The sequence below is a fragment of the Oncorhynchus clarkii genome, chromosome 6, assembly GCF_045791955.1.
Source record: "Oncorhynchus clarkii lewisi isolate Uvic-CL-2024 chromosome 6, UVic_Ocla_1.0, whole genome shotgun sequence".
Taxonomy (NCBI): Eukaryota; Metazoa; Chordata; class Actinopteri; order Salmoniformes; family Salmonidae; genus Oncorhynchus; species Oncorhynchus clarkii.
Window position 1 is genome coordinate 51,638,003 of NC_092152.1, and position 21,890 is coordinate 51,659,892.

The 21,890-nt window shown below is 40.1% G+C and overlaps 1 protein-coding gene across 7 annotated transcripts in view; it reads right to left on the bottom strand.

Annotated features, from left to right (window-relative positions):
- LOC139411279 (low density lipoprotein receptor-related protein 4) overlaps positions 1-21,485 on the bottom strand; it is a 221,804-nt gene extending 200,319 nt beyond the window's left edge. For 6 of the 7 annotated variants that reach the window (XM_071157355.1, XM_071157356.1, XM_071157351.1 and 3 more), the window contains exon 1: positions 21,198-21,485. In XM_071157355.1, coding sequence (XP_071013456.1) covers positions 21,198-21,252 — 55 coding nt within the window. In that variant the 5' untranslated portion in view covers positions 21,253-21,485. Of the gene's footprint in view, positions 1-5,197; positions 5,408-21,197 lie in introns of all 7 variants that reach the window. The other variant, XM_071157350.1, reaches the window with a different exon arrangement.
- Positions 21,486-21,890: the final 405 nt, after the last annotated feature.

Sequence of the window (21,890 nt, forward strand, 5' to 3'; positions counted from 1 at the left end):
TACTATTATTTGTACAGATGAACGTGGTACCTTCAGATGTTTGGAAATTGCTCCCAAGGATGAACCCGACTTGTGGAGGTCTACAACTTTTTTTCTGAGGTCTTGGCTGATTTATTTTGATTTTCCCATGATGTCAAGCAAATAGGCACTGAGTTTGAAAGTAGGTCTTGAAATACATCCACAGGTACACCTCCAATTGACTCAAATTATGTCAATTAGCCTATCAGAAGCTTCTAAAGCCATGACATAATTTTCAGGAATTTTTCAAGCTGTTTAAAGGCACAGTCAACTTAGTGTATGTAAACTTCTAACCCACTGGAATTGTGATACAGTGAATTATAAGTGAAATAATCTCTCTAAACAATTGATGGAAAAATTACTTGTGTCATGCACGATGTAGATGTCCTAAGTGGCTTGGCAAAACTATAGTTTGTTAACAAGAAATTTGTGTAGTGGTTGAAAACTAGTTTTAATGACTCCAACCTAAGTGTATGTAAACTTCCGACTTCAACTGTATATACTAGGCAGTGTCAGAGGAAAGCCCATAAAATTGTCAGAGGCTCTAGGCAAAGTCATAGACTGTTTTCTCTGCTACCGCACGGCAAGCTGTTCCAGAGCGCCACACTGACTCGGTACCGGTACCCCCTGTATATAGCCTCATTGTTATTTTATGTTACTTTTTATAATTTTTTTCTTCCGTTTATTCTGTAAATATTTTCTTAACTCTTCTTGAACTGCACTGTTAGTTAACTTCTTGGTGACTGGGGGGCAGTATTGAGTAGCTTGGATGAATAAGGTGCCCAGAGTAAACTGCCTGCTAACACTCTGAAGTTTCTAAAACTGCTTGAATGATGTCTGAGTATAACAGAACTCATATGGCAGGCGAAAACCTGAGAAAAATCCAACCAGGAAGTGGGAACTCTGAGGTTTGTAATTTTTCAACTCATTGCCATTCCGATATACAGTGTCTGTGGGGTCATTTTGCACCTCCTAAGGCTTCCACTAGATGTCAACAGTCTTTAGAACCTTGTTTGATACTTCTACTGTGAAGTGGGGCCGAATGAGAGGGGATTGAGCCAGATGTCTGGCAGATTGCCACGAGCTCGTGAAGCGCGGTCATGTGAAAGTTAGCTTGCATTCCATTGCTTTTCTACAGACAAAGGAATTCTCCGGTTGGAACATTATTGAAGATTTATGTGAAAAACATCCTAAAGATTAATTCTATACTTAGTTTGACATGTTTCTACAAACTGTAATATAACTTTTTGGACTTTTCGGCTGGACTTGCACACGCGTTTGGATTTGTTTACCAAACGCCCTAACAAAAGGAGGTATTTGGACATAAATTATTAACTTTATCGAAAAAATCTAACATTTATTGTGGAACTGGTATTCCTGGGAGTGCATTCTGATGAAGATCATCAAAGGTAAGTGAATATTTATAATGATATTTCTGACTAATGTTGACTCCACAACATGACGGATATCTCTTTGGCTGTTTTGGTCTCTGAGCGCCGTACTCAGATTATTGCATGTTATGCTTTTTCCGTAAAGTTTTTTTGAAATCTGACACAGCGGTTGCATTAAGGAGAAGTGTATCTAAAGTTCCATGTATAATAGTTGTATCTTTTATCAATGTTTATTATGAGTATTTCTGTAAATTGATGTGGCTCTTTGCAAAATCACTACATGTTTTGGAACTACTGAACATAACATGCCAATGTAAAATTTGATTTTGGATATAAATATGCACTTTATTGAACAAAACATACATGTATTGTGTAACATGAAGTCCTATGAGTGTCATCTGATGAAGATCATCAAAGGTTAGTGATACATTTTCTCTCTATTTGTGCTTTTTGTGACTCCTCTCTTTGGCTGGAAAAATGTCTGTGTTTTTCTGTGACTTGGTGGTGACCTAACAATAGTTTGTGTTGTTTTCACTGTAAAGCCTTTTTGAAATCAGACACTGTGGCTGGATTAACGAGAATTCTATCTGTAAAATGGTGTAAAATACTTGTATGCTTGAGGAATATTAATTATGAGATTTTTGTTGTTTTGAATTTGGCGCCCTGCACTTTCACTGGCTGTTGGCGGAGTGGGACGCTACCATTCCGAATATCCCAGAGAGGTTAAGGGCTTGTAAGTAAGCATTTCACGGCGCATGTGACAAAAAGTTTGATTTGATTTGGACCTCAGTTCATCTTGCTCCAAAAAAAACAATGAGGAGATGGGAGAGACAGGACTTGCAGCGCGTCACAAACAGAACCAAGTTCTATTTTATCGCCTGGCCACGCAGACGCTCACTGACGCACGCGAGCAGTGTGGGTACATGATTGAATAACATGTATGTGTAAAAAAAAATTGCTGTGCACGCAACACATCCAGTCTGGTCAGCATGTCAGACCATGAGAAACAAAATTCTCTGGTTTGATGAAACCAAGATTGAACTCTTTGGCCTGAATGCCAATCGTCATGTCTTTAGGAAACCCGGCACCATCCCTACGGTGAAGCATGGTGGTGGCAGGATCATGATGTGGGGATGTTTTTTAGCGGCAGGGACTGGGAGACTAGTCAGGATCGAGGCAAAGATGAACGGGGCAAAGTACAGAGTGATCCTTGATGAAAACCTGCTCCAGAGAAATCAGGACCTCAGACTGGGGCGAAGGGTCACCTTCCAATAGGACAATGACCCTAAGCACACAGCCAAGACAACGCAGCAGTGGCTTCGGGACAAGTCTCTGAATGTCCTTGAGTGGCCCAGCCAGAGCCCGGAATTGAACCTGATCGAACAGCTCTGGAAAGACCTGAAAATTGCTGTGCCGCAACGGCTCCCCATCCAACCTGACAGAGCTTGAGAATATCTGCAGAGAAGAATGGGAAAAACTCCCCAAATACAGATGTGCCCAGCTTGTAGCGTCATAGCCAAAAATACTCGAGGCTGTAATGGGACTGGCAAAGGTGATTCAACAAAGTGCTGCATAAAGGTCTGAATACTTATGTAAATGTAATATTTCACTAATTTTTATTTGTAAATCATTTGCAAAAAAATCTAAAAACCTGTTTTTGCTTTGTCATTATGGGGTATTGTGTGTAGATTGATAAGGTGAAAAATGTTTTAATACATTTTAGAATAAGGCTGTAACCTAACAAAATTTGGAAAGTCAAGGGGTCTGAATACTTTCCGAAAGCACTATATATTTATACTCCGGACTCTAATATTTCTATATTACTTAATACTTTTTAGATTTGTGTGTACTGTTAGGAACACAGGCATTTCGCTACACACGCTATAACATCTGCTAAATATGTGTATGTAACCAAAACAATTTGATTTGCGAAGACATACCCAGGACAGTGTGGGTTATACTGAACTTAGTTCAATATGTTCTCCATAATAAAGTGCTTAGCATGATGGAGCTTTGGCATTCATCAGAATCATCACCACATCACTGTGATTCACTATGCAGTCATAATACAAACGATAGTACAAGTATTTACATAGTACAAACAATATTAAACTGGCGGGGGGGGGGGGGGTGATTAACTGAAATCTGAAATACAAAGAAATGGCGCAGTGGTTGAAGGTGCTTGAGGCAGCACTACAGCCCCGGGTTCAATCCCAGCCAGTGTCACCGCTGGCCGTGACCAGGAGACCCATGAGGCGGCGCACAATTGGCCCAGCGTCGTCCAGGTTTGGGGAGGGTTTGGCCAGCCAGCATTTCCTTGTCCCATCGCGCTCTGCGACTCCTTGTGGCGGGCTGGGTGCCTTGTGTTTCCTCCGACACATTGGTGCAGCTGGCTTCCGGGTTAAGCGAGCAGTGTGTCAAGAAGCAGTGCTTGGCAGGGTCGTGTTTCAGAGGATGCATGGCTCTCGATCTTCGCCTCTCCCGAGACCTATGGGAGTTGCAGCGATGGGACAAGACTAACTACCAATTGGATATCACACATTTTTAAATGCTAAGAAACATAAGAAAATAATATTCAATCACTAGGCCGACTTATAGCCATGGATATGTCAACAATAGACACAATGTCTGTAAATGAGTTACAAGATATGGGGCTCGTAGATTTCATAGTTTTATGATAGTCAATAATCAAGCAAAGCATGACCTGAAACCTCCCTACCCAAAGATAATGGAATAGACCACAGTTGACAATGACAACTTCACTCTAAGGACAGCCGACTTCACTATAAATAGGATCAGGCTCATCCGAGGGGCCTTTGTTTTCAGCTAGATATCAAATCTTATCTGGCTGGCATTTGGGAGCCAGTCTGCCGCTGACATTTAGAATTCTGTCACAATTACTGCTGGGTCGCATATCAGAGCACAACATGAGCAACAGCTGTAGAGGCACACTTTTTGCCATTTTGTCAGATGCATTGATTCATGTCAGCAGAACGATACACTGCAGGCAGCTGTTTGTGTGTGTGTGTGTGTGTGTGTGTGTGTGTGTGTGTGTGTGTGTGTGTGTGTGTGTGTGTGTGTGTGTGTGTGTGAAATAGAGACAGAGAAAGTGACAGAGAGTGAGAGATGCCATAGCCTAGAGTTTCTTTAAAAAGGAGTTCCCGGTATGTCGGTGAGGTCCTCACACATTCCAGCCCGCAAGGCGGCTGTTCTGACATGTTGTAAGCTAAGGTGTTCGTGGAAACTCGGATGACGAAAAAAAGCACTGGCCAAACCAATTACTGGTGGTCTGACAGGGGTGGGGGTGTAGCCTAACAATGCTAACAATCACAAGGCACTTAATTGTTACCCAGAAACAAAAAGGCAACCCAGAAAATGGCTAAAAATAGCCAACATTAACATAAGTAGCCTGAGAAACAAGGTTCATGAAATTGATGAACTTGCACTGATTACATTCATATACTGGCTCTGAAATTTACTTAGATGATTCCTTTGATAATATAGTGGTTGCAATACATGGTTATAATGTCGACAGAAGAGACGGGAATGCTAATGGAGGTGATTTTATATGTGTATATATCACAAACACTCTCCCGGTCCAAAGTTTTAGAACGCCTACTTATTCAAGGCTTTTAATTAATTTTTACTATTTTCTAAATTGCATTAAAACTATGAAATAACACATATGGAACCATGTAGTAACCAAAAAAAGTGTCAAACAAATCCAAGTATATTTTATATTCTTCAAATAGCCACCCTTTGCCTTGATGACAGCTTTGCACACTCACGTGAAATGCTTTTCCTACAGTCTTGAAGCAGTTCCCACATTTGTTGATCATTTGTTGGCTGCTTTTCCTTCACTCAACTCATCCCAAACCATCTCAATTGGGTTGAGGTCAGCTGATTGTGGGGCTAGGTCATCTGATGCAGCACTACATCACTCTCCTTCCTGGTCAAATAGCCCTTACACAGCCTCGAGGTGTGTTTGGGTCATTGTCCTGTTGAAAAACAAATGATAGTCCCACTAAGCCAAAACCTGATGGGATGGTATACAGCTGCAGAATGCTGTGGTAGCCATGCTGGTTAAGTGTGCCTTGAATTCTAAATAAATCACAGAAAGTGTCACCAGCAAAGCACCCCCACACCATATCACCTCCTCCATATACAAATATACACATGTGGAGATCATCCGTTCACCCACACCGTGTCTTACAAAGCTGCCCACCCAAGAAAAGGCTTCAAACTGTAACCAATGCCTGCTACCTACCAGGGTACTTACAAACGGCGTAGGAACGATATCATCAAATCAAACAGGTGTAGACCAAAATGTGACATCCTTACTTACAAGCCCTTAACCAACAGTGCATTTCAAGAGTTAAGAAAATATTAACCAAATAAACTAAAGTAAAAATAAATTAAAAAGTAACTCAATAAAATAACAACGAGGCTATATACAAGGGGTACCGGTACCGAGTCAAAGCGCAGGTTAGTCGAGGTAATTTGTACATGTAGGTAGGTGTAAAGTAACTATGCATAGATAATAACCAGTGAGTAGCAGCAATGTAAAAACAAATGCGGGGGGGTCAATGTAAATAGTCCGGTGACCATTTTATTAATTGTTCAGCAGTCTTATGGCTTGGGGGTAGAAGCCTTTTGGTCCTAGACTTGGTGCTCCGGTATTGTATTGATCACAGCTTTACTAATGCCGCAGAAATCTGCATCCACACCCATCGGATGTAGCGATCATAATATAGTAGCCATATCTTGGAAAACCAAAATTCCAGAGGCTGGGCCTAAAATAGTGTCGCCTAAAATGACATCCCCAAATCTAACTGCCTGTAGCTCAGGCCCTGAAGCAAGGATATGCATATTCTTGGTACCATTTGAAAGGAAATACTTTTTTTTGTGGAAATGTGAATTGAATGTTGGAGAATATAACACAATAGAACAACCCGTTTTTGTTATTATTTTTCTACCACCATCTTTGAAATGCAACAGAAAGGTCCCACATCTAGCCATCAATCTGGTTGTAATTCCACTGGTGTCCACAAGATGGCAGCACTGTATGTGCAAAGTTTCAGACGGATAAGTTGAAGTATGAGCAAACTACATGACATAGGCAAATTGTGAAGGAGACATTTACATTCACGTTACATTTTTCTGCAAGAATATCACCAAATCTGTTTTCTTGGACTTTGATTCAGCTTTTCCAGTATTCGTAGCCATATTATAAGTTCAACATTTGCAAAACACCCAGTTTTCATAACTGTATCCCAGCTCATTGGCTATCTAGCTAGATATGTTTGACTGCGATTGGTGCTTATTTGACAAAGTCACAGTCGATCAAGTGAAGACCGCCCACGTCATGTGTGCCATGAAGGCGTCGCTCTCTGACCAAATTTGGTGTCCTATAGGATATACTACACCCCTTATGATATAGTAAAGCCTGGTTATGTTTTAGGATCTCTGAGGAATAAATTAGATTTTAGATTTTCACAGATTGCTTTCTTTGCAAATTGAACGAGTGGAAATACAAAATCGACATGCATGCTATATGGACCTTTTTAGTAGAGGTCGACCGATTATGATATTTCAATGCCGATACCGATTATTGGAGTACCAAATAAAGCCGAAACCGATTAATCTGCCTATTTTTATATATTATATATTTGTAATAATGACAACTACAACAATACTGAATGAACACTTATTTTAACTTAATATAAGACATCAATAAAATCAATTTAGTCTCAAATAAATAATGAAACATGTTCAATTTGGTTTAAATAATGCAAAAACAAAGTGTTGGAGAAGAAAGTAAGTGCAATATGTGCCATGTAAAAAAGCTAACGTTGAAAATCCTTGCTCAGAACATATGAAAGCTGGTGGTTCCTTTTAACATGCGTCTTCAATATTCCCAGGTAAGAAGTTTTAGGTTGAAGTTATTATAGGATTATTTCTCTCTATACCATTTCTATTTCATATACGGCCTCTTTAACTGCCTGTTCACTGGATGTTCGAAAAGGTACTTACCCTGCCGCCCCTGGATGTATTGCCAGCCTAATCTCGGGAGTTGATAGGCTTGAAGTCATAAACAGAGCAATGCTTGAAGCAAAGCTAAGAGCTGCTGGCAAATGCAGGACAGTGCTGTTTGAATTAATGCTTACGAGCCTGCTGCTGCCGACCACCGCTCAGTCAGACTGCTCTATCAAATCATAGACTTAATTATAATATAATAACACACAGAAATACAACCCTTAGGTAATTAATATGGTCAAATCCGGAAACTATCATTTTGAAAACAAAACGTTTATTCTTCCAGTGAAATACAGAACCGTTCCATATTTTATCTAACGGGTGGCATCCCTAAGTCTAAATATTGATGTTACATTGCACAACCCTCAATGTTATGTCATAATTATGTAAAATTCTGGCAAATTAATTACGGTCTTTGTTAGGAAGAAATGGTCTTCACACAGTTCGCAACAAGTCAGGCAGCCCAAACTGCTGCATATACCCTGACTCTGCTTGCACAGAACGCAAGTGACACAATTTCCCTAGATAAAAATTCATGTTAGCAGGCAATATTAACTAAATATGCAGGTTTAAAAAAGTATACTTGTGTATTGATTTTAAGAAAGACATTGATGTTTATGGTTAGGTACACATTGGTGCAACGACAGTGCTTTTTTCGCGAATGCGCTTGTTAAATCACCCGTTTGACGAGGTAGGCTGTGATTCGATCATGAATTAACAGGCGCCGCATTGATTATATGCAACGCAGGACAAGCTAGATAAACTAGTAATATCATCAACAATGTGTAGTTAACTTGTGATTATGTTAAGATTGATTGTTTTTTTATAAGATAAGTTTAATGCTAGCTAGCACCTTACCTTGGCTCCTTGCTGCACTCGCATAGCAGGTTGTCAACTTGCCATGCAGTCTCCTCGTGGAGTGCAATGTAATCGGCCATAATCGGTGTCCAAAAATGCTGATTACCGATTGTTGTGAATACTTGAAATAGGCCCTAATTAAATCAGCCATTCCGATTAATCGGTCAACCTCTACTTTTTAGGATATGAAAATGTATTTTATCTAACAAAACAACACTTCATGTTATATCTAGGAACCTTTGGATGCTGAAGTAGAGGAAGGTTTCAATATGTAAATACACATTTCACCTTCAGAGGTGAATTTATCAAACCTATCAGGCTGAAAAAAAGTGTTGTTGTAGGAGCTCTCCTCAAACAATAGCATGCATTTCTTCGCAGTAATAGCTACTGTAAATTGGGCAGTGCAGTTATATTTACAAGAATATAAGCTTCAGCCGATATAAGACACATATGTCGTTTCTCTAAAATCTGTGATCGTGACACAAGGTGCTGCATGATTTACAACTGTCCCGAAACGGATCGCCACATGTTTTGATCACATCTTAACTAATGCTTCAGAAAACTCCTCTGAAGCAGTATACACGCCCATTGGATGTAGTGATCATAATATAGTAGCCATATCTTGGAAAACCAGTTCCAAAGACTGGGCCTAAAATAGTGTATAAGATATCATACAAGAGGTTCTGTAGTGAATGAAGGTTGAAAGAATATTTACTGGTCTGTTGTGTATAATGAAGAGCAACTTGACGCTTCTTCCAGGTACTAATGAGTATGCACCCATTAAGAAAATTACTCTAAAAACTGCTAAATCCCTGTGGATTGATGAATAATTAAAAAATGGTATGGTTGAAAGGGGCGAGGCAAAGGAATGGCAAATAAGTCTGGCTGGACAGCCGATTGGCATACTGAGAAATCATGTGACTAAAGGGAACAAAAAAAAAGAAACTGTACTATGAAACAAAGAAAAATGATATGAAGAATGATAGTAAAACTTGAGCACCTTAAATGAAAGTTGTTTTAAAAAAAAGCAAACTAAGCTCCAGCCATTGAGGCTGATGGCTCATTCATCACAAAACCCTCTGATATTGCCAACTACTTTAATTACTTTTTTCCATTGGCAAGATTAGCAAATTTATGCATGACATGCGAACAAACTCTGAACCTTCACATTCATGTGTTACCGACCAAATTATGAAAGAAAAATATTTTTTAACAAATTATCAAAACTTGATCATTAGTTGATTATTTGAATCAGCTGTGTTGTGCTTTGGGAAAAAAATATATATTTTGCACCCCTTGGGGTCCAGAGGACAGAGTTTGGGAAACACTGCTGTAGGCTTTGAAAATAGAGATGGAAAATACGAGTGCTCAGAATTAAGATTCAAAGATGTCTGCAGAAACAATGGGGTGTCAGCTATGACATGGTACCTTGAGTTTGAAAAAATATATTTTGGTTATTTAACTATAGTAAGTGAAGTGGATTTACACTTGATAACTGAATTACATGATGGGTCCCTGATCTGTACTACACAGAAATGCATAATTATGGATATGAATGTCATTCTCCTCATGTTTTACAAGTTTGGACAAGTTTGGACATCACAGCGCAGCAGACCAGAGCACAGTAGTTTTTGCCCTCACAATGTTTTTTTGCCCCAGTACAATACAGCACAACAGAGCAGTGTAGAGTACAGTGCAGAATAGTAAAGTAGGGTTCAGTAGAGTATAGTACAGTACAATCTACTGTACAATCCACTGTGCTCTACTCACTCAATTGTCCTATCCTGTACTAACGTGTGAAACATACAGTACCATTCAAAAGATTGGACACACTTAATCATTCAAGGGTTTCTTTATTTTTACTATTTTCTACATTGTATAATAATAGTGAAGACGTCAAAACTATGAAATAACACATATGGAATCATGTAGTAACCAAAAACGTGTTAAACAAATCAAAACGTATTTCAATATTTTAGATTCTTCAAAGTAGCCACCCTTTGCCTTGATGACAGCTTTGCACACTTTTGGCATTGGCATTCTCTTAACCAGCTTCATGAGGTAGTCACCTGGAATCCATTTCAATTAACAGGCGTGCTTTGTTAAAAGTTAATTTGTGGAATTGCTTAATGTCTTTAAACCAATCAGTTGTGTTGTGACAAGGTAAGGGTGGTATACAGAAGCTAGCCCTATTTGGTAAAAGACCAAGTCCATATTATGGCAAGAACAGCTCAAACAAGCAAAGAGAAATGACAGTCCATTACTTTAAGACATGAAGGTCAGTCAATGCATACAATTTCAAGAAATATCAAGTGCTATGATGAAACTGGGTCTCATGAGGACCGCCACAGGTACACTTAACCAGCATGGCTACCACAGCGCTCTGCAGCGATACGCCATCCCATCTGGTTTGCGCTTAGCGGGTCTATCATTTCTTTCTCAAAAGGACATTGACCCAAAACACACCTCCAGGCTGTGTAAGGGCTAATTGACCAAGGAGAGAGATTGAGTGCTGCATCAGATGACCTGGCCTCCACCATCACCCAACCTCAAACTAATTGAGATGGTTTGGGATGAGTTGAGCGAAGGAAAAGCAGCAAAACAATGCTCAGCATATTTTGTATAATTTTTTTTATTTCACCTTTATTTAACCTCTCTAGGGTACGTGGGACGCTAGCCAGTGACGCAAGCCAGTGAAACTGCAGGGCGCCAAATTCAAAACAACAGAAATACCATAATTAAAATTCCTCAAACATAGAAGTATTTTACTCCATTTTAAAGATAAACTTCTCGTTAACCCAACCACAGTGTCCGATTTCAAAAATGCTTTTCGGCGAAAGCACAACGTATCATTCATTATGTTAGGTCAGCAACTAGTCACAGAAAGCATTCAGCCATTTTCCACAAAAAGCAGAAATATAGATAAAATTAATCACTAACCTTTGATGATCTTCATCAGATGACACTCAAAGGACTTCATGTTAGACAATACATGTATGTTTTGTTCGGTAAAGTTCATATTTATATCCAAAAATCTGAGTTTACATTGGCGCGTTACATTCAGTAGTTCCAAAACATCCAGTGATTTTGCAGAGAGCCACATCAATTTACAGAAATGCTCATAAAATGTTGATGAAAATACAAGTATTATGCACGGAATTACAGATACACTTCTCCTTAATGCAACCGTGGCGAAGTAATGGTGGCGAAGTAAATACAATATAGCAAGTAAAACACTGGAATGGTAGATTTGCAGTGGAAGAACGTGCAAAGTAGAGAAAGAAATAATGGGGTGCAAAGGAGCAAAATAAATAAATAAATACAGTAGCGGAAGAGGTAGTTGTTTGGGCTAAATTATAGATGGGCTATGTACAGGTGCAGTAATCTGTGAGCTGCTCTGACAGCTGGTGCTTAAAGCTAGTGAGGGAGATAATTGTTTCCAGTTTCAGAGATTTTTGTAGTTCGTTCCAGTCATTGGCAGCAGAGAACTAGAAGGAGAGGCGGCCAAAGGAAGAATTGGTTTTGAAGGTGACCAGAGAGATGTACCTGCTGGAGCGTGTGCTACAGGTAGGTGCTGCTATGGTGACCAGCGAGCTGAGATAAGGGGGGACTTTACCTAGCAGGGTCTTGTAGATGACCTGGAGCCAGTGGGTTTGGTGACGAGTATGAAGCGAGGGCCAACCAACGAGAGCGTACAGGTCGCAGTGGTGGGTAGTATATGGGCTTTGGTGACAAAACGGATGGCAGTGTGATAGACTGGATCCAATTTATTGAGTAGGGTATTGAAGGCTATTTTGCAAATGACATCGCCGAAGTCGAAGATCAGTAGGATGGTAAGTTTTACGAGGGTATGTTTGGCAGCATGAGTGAAGGATGCTTTGTTGTGAAATAGGAAGCCGATTCTAGATTTAATTTTGGATTGGAGATACTTAATATGAGTCTGGAAGGAGAGTTTACAGTCTAACCAGACACCTAGGTATTTGTAGTTGTCCACATATTCTAAGTCAGAACCGTCCAGAGTAGTGATATTGGATGGGTGGGCAGGTGCAGGCAGCGATCGGTTGAAGAGCATGCATATATTTGTAGTTGTATTTAAGAGCAGTTGGAGGCCACGGAAGGAGAGTTGTTTGGCATTGAAGCTCGTCTGGAGGGTTGTTAACACAGTGTCCAAAGATTAGCCAGAAGTATACAGAATGGTGTCGTCTGCGTAGAGGTGGATCAGAGACTCACCAGCAGCAAGAGCAACATCATTAATGTATACAGAGAAGAGAGTCAGCCCAAGAATTGAACCCTGTGGCACCCCCATAGAGAATGCCAGAGGACCGGACAACAGGCCCTCCAATTTGACACACTGAACTCTATCAGAGAAGTAGTTGGTGGACTAGGCAAGGCAACCATTTGAGTAACCAAGGCTATCGAGTCTGCCGATGAGAATGTGGTGATTGACAGAATCGAAAGCCTTGGCCAGGCCAATGAATACAGCTGCACAGTATTGTTTCTTATTGATGGCGGTTAAGATATCGTTTAGGACCTTGAGCGTGGCTGAGGTGCACCCATGACCAGCTCTGAAACCAGATTGCATAGCGGAGCGGTGGGATTCGAAATGGTCGGTAATCTGTTTGTTGACTTGGCTTTCGAAGACCTTAGAAAGGCAGGGTAGGATAGATATAGCTCTGTAACAGTTTGGGTCAAGAGTGTCCCCCCCTTTGAAGAGGGGGGTGACCGCAGCTGCTTTCCTATCTTTGGGAATCTCTAGGGGTTGCAACAATTTCAGCAGATCATTTTAGAAAGAAAGGGTCCAGATTGTCTAGCCCGGCTGATTTGTAGGGGTCGAGATTTTGCAGCTCAATATATGTGTGGGAACTCCTTCAAGACAGTTGGAAAAGCATTCCAGATTAAGCTGATTGAGCATGAAAATGGCGCCGACAGAGAGGGCCGCCTCAATTCTAGTCCTTTGGAACCTAACACATCACTGGGGGCAAACTACCTGCCATCCAGGACACCTACAGCACCCGATGTCACAGGAAGGCCAAAAATATCATCAAGAACAACAACCACCCGAGCCACTGCCTGTTCAACCTGCTACCATGCAGAAGACAAGGTCAGTACAGATGCATCAACAGCTTCCATCACAAGGCCAACAGACATCACTAGCACAGAGAGGCTGCCTACATACAGACTTGAAATCATTGGCCACTTTAATAAATGGAACACTAGTCACTTCAATAATGTTTACATATCTTGCATTACTCATCTCATGTATATACTGTATTCTATCCTATCTATGCAGTCCCTCCAGGATTCCACGATCACATAATTCAATGCATAATCAACCAATCAGCGCATATTATGCGAGAGCTCGCAATTTTGACCAATCCCCGCACTTTTAGCGCATAAAAGGGTCCAATCAAAAGCAGGTTCATAATGTTGACCAATTACTGCACTGATACTGTGGAAAATGGCCCAATCCAATCACACGTCAAAAGTTTTTTCCCCCTGGCCTGTCAGCGTATTCACGTGCGAAGATGATGGCTGATTGTTGATGGCTGATAACAGAAATCATTTGCCAACAAAAATCATAGCTAAACGTGCAAAACAATTTCCAAATGTTTTACATGAAAGTGGGGGGAAATTGTTTTGCACTCTGTGCAACGTTGTGCTGGAACACAAGAGAAAGTCGACAATCAGTCACTTCGAAACAGCAAAGCATATGAGAATGTCAGAACAGTACACACAGCAGATCACCATGACTGAAGAGGTAGCAGGGAAGACTGGCAAGCAGCGTTCCACTCAAACTTTTACTCCGCTAACCTTGGCTTTAGTAGGGTGGCCGGCACTCTGCTTTCCTCAGTCTGTCTATGGAGAGCGCTGCTCAAAGCACTGAGTGCAATTGGTCAGCTTTGCTGTTTTAAACTCTTTAAAACTTAATGTACCACAACCAATGACTCTGCAGTGGAGCAATTGATATGGAGGAGGATAGGGAGGATGAAATGGATGATTACATTGAGATATAGGCCTAGATGAGCTAGGCCCTTGGTCACCCCCCACCTCTCGTTATGTTCAGAAAAAGTGCTGTGTTTGTTCAAAAAAAGAAACAGCCCAAAAGAGTACTTTTTCTCCAATTGTTTTCATGGAAGATTAACTTGAGATATAACATGTCTTAATTGCAGATTGGACCCCAGGTGTTTCTTCTGTCTTAGTTTAATATGTTCTAGTACCTACAGATTAAGGGGGCATGCATTTTTTTATGATGGATCTTTGAGCTAGCTTCCACCCCTTTTTTGTTCAGAGAAATATCTGCTTGTTCAGGAAAATAAACAGAATGTAGCACTTTAAATGCTTCTAATTGTTTTTGTATTATGTATTCTGCTTAAAATCATCCTAAAACTGAGCATAATACTTTTTATTGGGTTATATGAAATTAAAATGTGGGGGGGGGGAATCGCAGAATTTCAGAAAAGCTGCTGAAAAATCAATCATTTTTGGCTACAGAAATCACCATTTAAAAAATATATATATTGTTTTATTGCAGAATCCTGGAGGATTGCATCTTTTGCATCTATTGCATCTTAGCCTATGCCGCTGTGACATTGCGCATCCATTTATTTATGTATTCTTATCCCATTCCTTTACTTAGATTTGTGTATATTCGGTATTTGTTGTGGAATTGTTAGATATTACTTACTAGATATTGCTGCACTGTCAGAACTAGAAGCACAAGCATTTCACTACACTCGCAAAAACATTTTCTAACCATGTGTATGTGACCAATAATATTTGATTTGATAATGCCAAGAGTGTGCAAAGCTGTCACCAAGGCAAAAGGGTGCCTACTTTGAAGAATCTAAAATACACGTTTTTGGTTACTACATGACTCCAAGTGTGTTACTTCATAGTTTTGAGTAAAAATGAAGACAAACCCTTGAATGAGTAGGTGTGTCCAAACTTGACTGGTACTAAATGTCTAAGATAGGTTCAGATTTGGTCTAGTACGGTCTGTCTGTGGATGTTAAAAATGTAATTTTCCTGAGTTTTATATATATTTCCACGCTATATAATTAGAATAATACTGTGAAATTGTGAAAATTATGATAATGCCCTTTTAGTGCAAGAGCTGTTTGAAAATACTTTTTTGTGGGATGAAGTTTTGGCATGCCTGGAGACAATAACCAGGCGGTGTAAGTAAATAGGCCAATAATAAATAGCTAAACCGCTCTGCCAATAACAGCTAGTTTTCAGGTTCCATATCCCTCCCATTAGGCTCGTCCAATTGGGCCCCTCACTCTGACCAGTCCCAGACAGTCCTAGGCAAAATTATTGCTTGAGAAATGGATCTTTGCTTTGTTTATTTTTGACCATTTTAATTTAAAACAATCACAGTAAGATAATTAATTGTTACACATAAATTTGATATTGACACAAACGGCTACATCGTACCTTTAACATCAAAGCTAGGGTGGACTGACCAAATTTCAACTACTTCCATGGACGTCCGATGTCGATCGGTGCTCAGTGGGTGAGGATGCTGGTTACAGTAAATGGAAAGAGAGGGGGCTCATGGGTAGCTGTCAGTAAGAGCTAGAGCTCCATTAACTTGAGAGAGAAGCAGAGAGAAATGGATGGGCGGTCCAAAATAACTTTTAACACTCTTGGTTTAACCACAGTTATGAGCAGCAGGTAGCCTAGTGGTTAGAGCCGTTGGACTAGTAAATGAAAGGTTGCAAGATCAAATCCCGAGCTGACAAGGTAAAAATCTGTCGTTCTGCCCCTGAACAAGGCAGTTAACAAACTGTTCCTAGGCCATCATTGAAAATAAGAATTTGTTCTTAACTGACTTGCCTAGTAAAATAAAAATAATTTAAAAAACAGTATGCCAGTGGAAGCAGGTGACCCAACTGTGGTTTGTGACTATTATGACTTCACAGTGTTGCCAAGTCAGTTGCAGTAATACTTTTTTTGTAATTACATTACTAATTCGGTAACAGAATTAGGGCTGGGTGGTATTTAGATTTTCATATCGTCAACCTGGGATTGGGAGTCTACCAGAATGCTTACAAAATTAGCACAATTAATAGCAAATTTCCATAGAGGCTGCTAGCTAAATATGCTAATGTGCGAAACTAAAATAAACAAATTGCAAAGACAGACAATCCAGCTCATAAAGTTATACATATATAGGCATATATATATATATATAGGTTACCAAATTAAATTTTTGGTGAGTTGACATTTACAAGTGAATGTGAATGAGAGACATGAATTTCATATGTTGGTGCTCAAAGTTACTTCTTGATGGAAATGCCCGAAAGCAAAAGTGATTCCGTTACCAAAGAAAAGCAAAGCAACCTTTACTGGTTTAAACAGCCGACCAAGCAGCCTGCTACCGACCAAGCAGCCTGCTAAACAAAACAAAAAATTGTGTTTGACCAGAGACAATGCTTTTTCACAGTAAACAAATTAACAACTGACTTTCAGCACTCTTATAGGGAAGGGCATTCAACATCTACGGCACTAACACAAATGACCGATGATTGGCTGAAAGAAATTGATAATGAAAAGATTGTGGACGCTGTTATGTTAAGATTTCAGTACAGCTTTTGACATTATCAATAATAGTCTGCTGCTGGAAAAACGTGTGTTATGGCTTTACATTCTCTGCTATGTCGTGGATCGAGAGTTACATATCTATCTTTAATGGAATCCTCTCTAACATAAACCAGGTAGAGTCTGGCATACCTCATGGTAACTGTCATGGCCCCTTACTTTTCTCTATTTTTAATAAATACTTACCACTAGCACTGAGTAAAGCCAATGTGTCTACAGTATGTACGGTGATGACTCAGCATTATACACGCCAGCTACCACAGCAAGTGAAATCACTGCAACACTTAACAAAGAGCTGAAGTTAGTTTTAGAATGGATGGCAAGTAATAGCCTATGCTAGTCCAAAATACACTATATATACACATACAAAGGTATGTGGACACCCCCTCAAAATAGTGGACTCTATTTCAGCTGCTATTTCAGCCTCACCCATTGCTGACAGGATTATAAAATTGAGCACACCGCCATGCATACTCCTTAGAAAAACATTGTCAGTAGAATGACCTTACTGAAGAGCTCAGTGACTTTCAACATGGCAATGTCATAGGATGCCACCTTTACAACAAGTCAGTTCATAACATTTCTGCCCTGCTAGAGCTGCCCCGGTCAACTGTAAGTGATGTTAATGTGAAGAGGAAAAGTCTAGTAGCAACAATGGCTCAGCTGCGAAGTGGTATGCCACACAAACTCATAGAACGGACCGCTGAATGCTGAAGCGCGTAGCATGTAAAAATCGCCTGCAACACTCACTACAGAGTTCCAAACTGCCTCTGGAAGCAACGTCAGCACAAGAACTGTTCATCGGGAGCTTAATGAATTGGGTTTCCTTTGCCGAGCAGCACACAAGCCTAAAATCACTGTGGGCAATGCCAAGCGTGGGCTAGAGTGGTGTAAAGCTCAACGCCATTGGACTCTGGAGCAGAGTTAACAAGTTCTCTGGATTGATGAATCACGCTTCACCATCTGCCCCAATGCATAGTGCCAACTGTAAAATTTAGTGGAGGAGGAATAATGGTCTGGGTCTGTTTTTCAACATCAGTGCCCGACCTCTAATGCTTGTGGCTGAATGAAAGCAAGTCCCCAGCAATGTTCCAACATCTCGTGGAAAGCATTCCCAGAAGAGTGCAGGATGTTGTAGTAGCAAAAGGGGTACCAACTCTATATTAATTTCCATGATTTTGGAATGAGAAGCAGGTGTCCACATGGTGATGTAGTGTATATCCAAAACTAAAATAATTGTATTTGGGATAAACATTAGTTAAACCCTAAACCTAGGGCTGACCCCCATCTGATTTGCACCTGTCTCAGTGGACTAATCCATTGTGGAGGCCGTGGGGATGCTATGGTTCAAGAAGAAGGGGAGTGCGGCCAAGATGCACAAGGCACTTCTCTCTACAGAATGCTCTCGCTCCCGCCATTTTGTTTACATTCATTGTTTCATAACTTAATTGTGTGAATTGTTAGATTGTTACTGTCTATCAATTTCCCATTCCATATACTGTATCACCAGTAGTAGCCTACACTTACCATTAATTCCCATAATTTGTAATCTACAATGTTTGTTTGGTTATGGTAATTCCTGTTAATGCATTCAATACATTGTTAGTCATTTACCGTTGTCATTATTTGAGTGGACACATTGTTTGCAGAGCTCCCAACCTATGCTACACTTGTGAGAAACAAGTTTTGCTTTAATTTCATTCCATTTACGAGTTGTCAATTTATTCATTGCTTTTTGTTTGGAGCGCTCCCATCAATGTTGAGTAAGGATGTGCACTTGATTCCGCATATAGAAGTAGGCCTAGGCTATCTGGCCTGCGTGCAAATGTAGGCCTATAAATGTGCCCATTTGGGGATGTCTAATAGTATTTCAAATTTTCTTAACTCACCACAACTAATGAGTTATGGACCTTCTAAGAATATATATTTTTTTACCTCAAAACAGCAAGTAATTAAAGTTTGTTCTTAGAATCCATTGAGAAGGACGATAGTTCCTCAATGTGTTTTAAAAATATGTTCAACTCTTTCCCTTTCGATAGCCACTCGTCATGAAAGGGAAAAATGTAATGCTCTGATCCGATGGAAACGTCATAAAATACCCGATTACTTCTTATCCCTTGCAAAATAACCTTCAGCTTTGTCTGTCCCGAGCTCACTGGCGTGGGACAACTCTGAGGGCCCAGAACATTTCATACAACGTGGCAAGTTTGCTAGCGTCGTCGGACCGGACACGGTTGATAGTTTATACAATGTTTCAAGTTTGTTGCAGACAGGCCATGCATAGCCAATGTGATTTATCAGATATGTATTCTTATCAAGATATGTTCAGGCTGCAATTTTTACATAGCTGGCAATGGCAATATTTTTGTATCATTTTCATGTAGATTTAGATAGAGTTTAGATTAACCACATGATAATGATTTTTGAGAAAGACTATTATAAATTAAAATGATCCATGAAAATGTGCAAAGAAAATAATAATTAAACCGCAAATCAGTAGAAATGGTAAGACAAACTGGCACTCCCCCTGGTGCAGCCTATTTCCACATAGGGTGTGGCTATATGTTAAAATACAGCTTTGAACATTTCGACCAATCAATTGGTTGAAAGGAAAGACGACTCGCAGTCTACAAAGATTGTTTGTAGTCGGGGACAGCTCTACCCAAAACCTCAACTAAATATTGTAATGAATAATGTGGCAATTGAGCAAGTTAATACTAAACTGCTTGGTGTAACCTTGTATTTTAAACTGACATGGTCAAAACATATTGATGAAAAGGTAGCTAAGATGGGGGAGGTCTGGCAGTGATAAAGCACTGCTCTGCTTTCTTGACATCACAATCAACAACAAAAAGTCCTACAGGCCCTAGTTTTATCAGACCTGGACTACTGCCCAGTCATACTGCCACAAAGAAAGGCAAACAACAGTTGTTCCAGAACAGAGCAGCATGGCTGCCCCTTAAATGAACACGAAGAGCATCAATGACATGCATGTAAATCTCTCCTGGCTCAAAGTAGAGGAGAGATTGACTGCATCACTGCTTGACTTTGTGAGTGGTATTGACATGTTGAACACTTAACACACAGTTAAGACACCCATACATGACCCACAAGACATGGTCTCTTCACAGTCACCAAGTCCATAACAGACTCTGGGAAACACACAGAACTACATAGAGCCATGACAAAATGGAACTCTTCCACATCAAGTAACTCAAGCAAGCAGTAAAATCAGATTTTAACAAAAAAAGATAAAACAACACCTCATGGCACAACGTGGGCTGTGACACACACACATTGTAATATTGGTGTATTGTACATTTGTAATAATAGAGTAATAATGTAATAAATGTCTTGCATTATGATATTTTTTTTTATTTTTTTTTAGGATGTAGGCTGTTATGTTTCGTCGTGATGTAGGCCTACTTGTTTTAATCCTGTTTGGACCCCAGGAAGAATAGCTGCCGCCTTGACAGCGGGTAATGGGGATCCTAATAAATATACATACATGATGTTCTGTAGATGGTAAAATATGATACATTCTAAACATGTCCATCATTCAGACATCCACAGTCATATGATCGGTATGCGGCTGATTGCACGTGTAAAAGGTATACGCTTCTGCTGTTTTAAATAGCGGCTGTCTGGAATTGAAGGCAAATTGAAGACGTGCATACTCTCGTTAAATTAAACCTATGCCGAGGATGAGTAGGTCCGTGCCAAGGATGTAATCTTCGCTCAAGTATAGGCTAGCGGCAATGTGTAAACCGACAACAAAAACATTGACAGACTGTAAACAATGCGAGTGATGCAGAAAAAAAAGTCTGCAATAGCCTATAATAGGCTATTTTTTGGTCATTCAAAAACAAAGCAAGCAAAAATCACTATTCCACCAATGGCCTAAAATGTACGTATTTGCCTTAGGCTTCGCATTGTCAGGCTAGAAGGCTAATGTGACGCCTGATTGACGGACCCATCAGTCTTTGTGCAATGAGATCCATTATTCCGATTGTATTTTGATAGGGCTGCATCATGTCACATAAAAAAAGTTATCCCCACAATTATTCTGTCTAAATTTATGCAAAACATTAACTTTTGTTGTTATGAAACTCATGCGTATTTCAAAGCAATGGACTAGAATTGAGGGCTGAAAGAAAACAAAAAACGACACGGTTTTTTGGATATCATAACATTCACTCTTCGAATCATCCTCCCGCAGACGGATATTAAACAGTGGCTCCAAGATACGGTGACGTTTTTTACGAGATGACATGTTAAAATGCAACTTACCTTGACTGCGAAGAAAGAAAGTTATCATGCTACACAGCACCACAGAGACCTGCATCTTTGATTCCCTTCTCTCGCTCGCTCTCGGTCAGTCTTTTTCTTTCTTATTTGCTGCAAATATTTCGGTATTATCGAAATATCAAAGAAGAGCCTTCAAATCAACAATGACTGAACTCATAACTATATTCATAGCATGGCTGTATTCTGGTATTTAGTCCCCGCTGATACGACGAGCCAAAGTTAAAGTTTCGCTCTGCGCCCTGGAACATACGGTCTTCAACATGTTGTGCTGTGCTCTAGATCCAATCCTGGAGTGATCAAAAGGAGCAGTGGACTGTACCAAACGCAACAGGGGGGGTTCGGCTAGAAAGCGCACCGTTTCGACAAGAAACAGACAAGCTAGTTCATTTTACTTTGATATAAGATATGCTTTCACTTCAGCAACAGTATTTCGGTGTGTGTGTGTCCTCCTAAATGTAACTGTGTTCCCTAAGCGAACACTATATTGTTGCAAATCAACCCAGGGATTTGTAGTTTGCGTTGCCCTTGGTTTCTCCTCGGTGTGTCATTTCTAAAGTTGCAATGTATTTTTAAAGGTTGGCGGTCAGCAAATCAAAGGGTGCTTTCAAGTAACCTAGAAAGGAACTGGACGCATGAGTAGCCAAACTGTGCGCCCCATTTGTAGCACATGTTTCT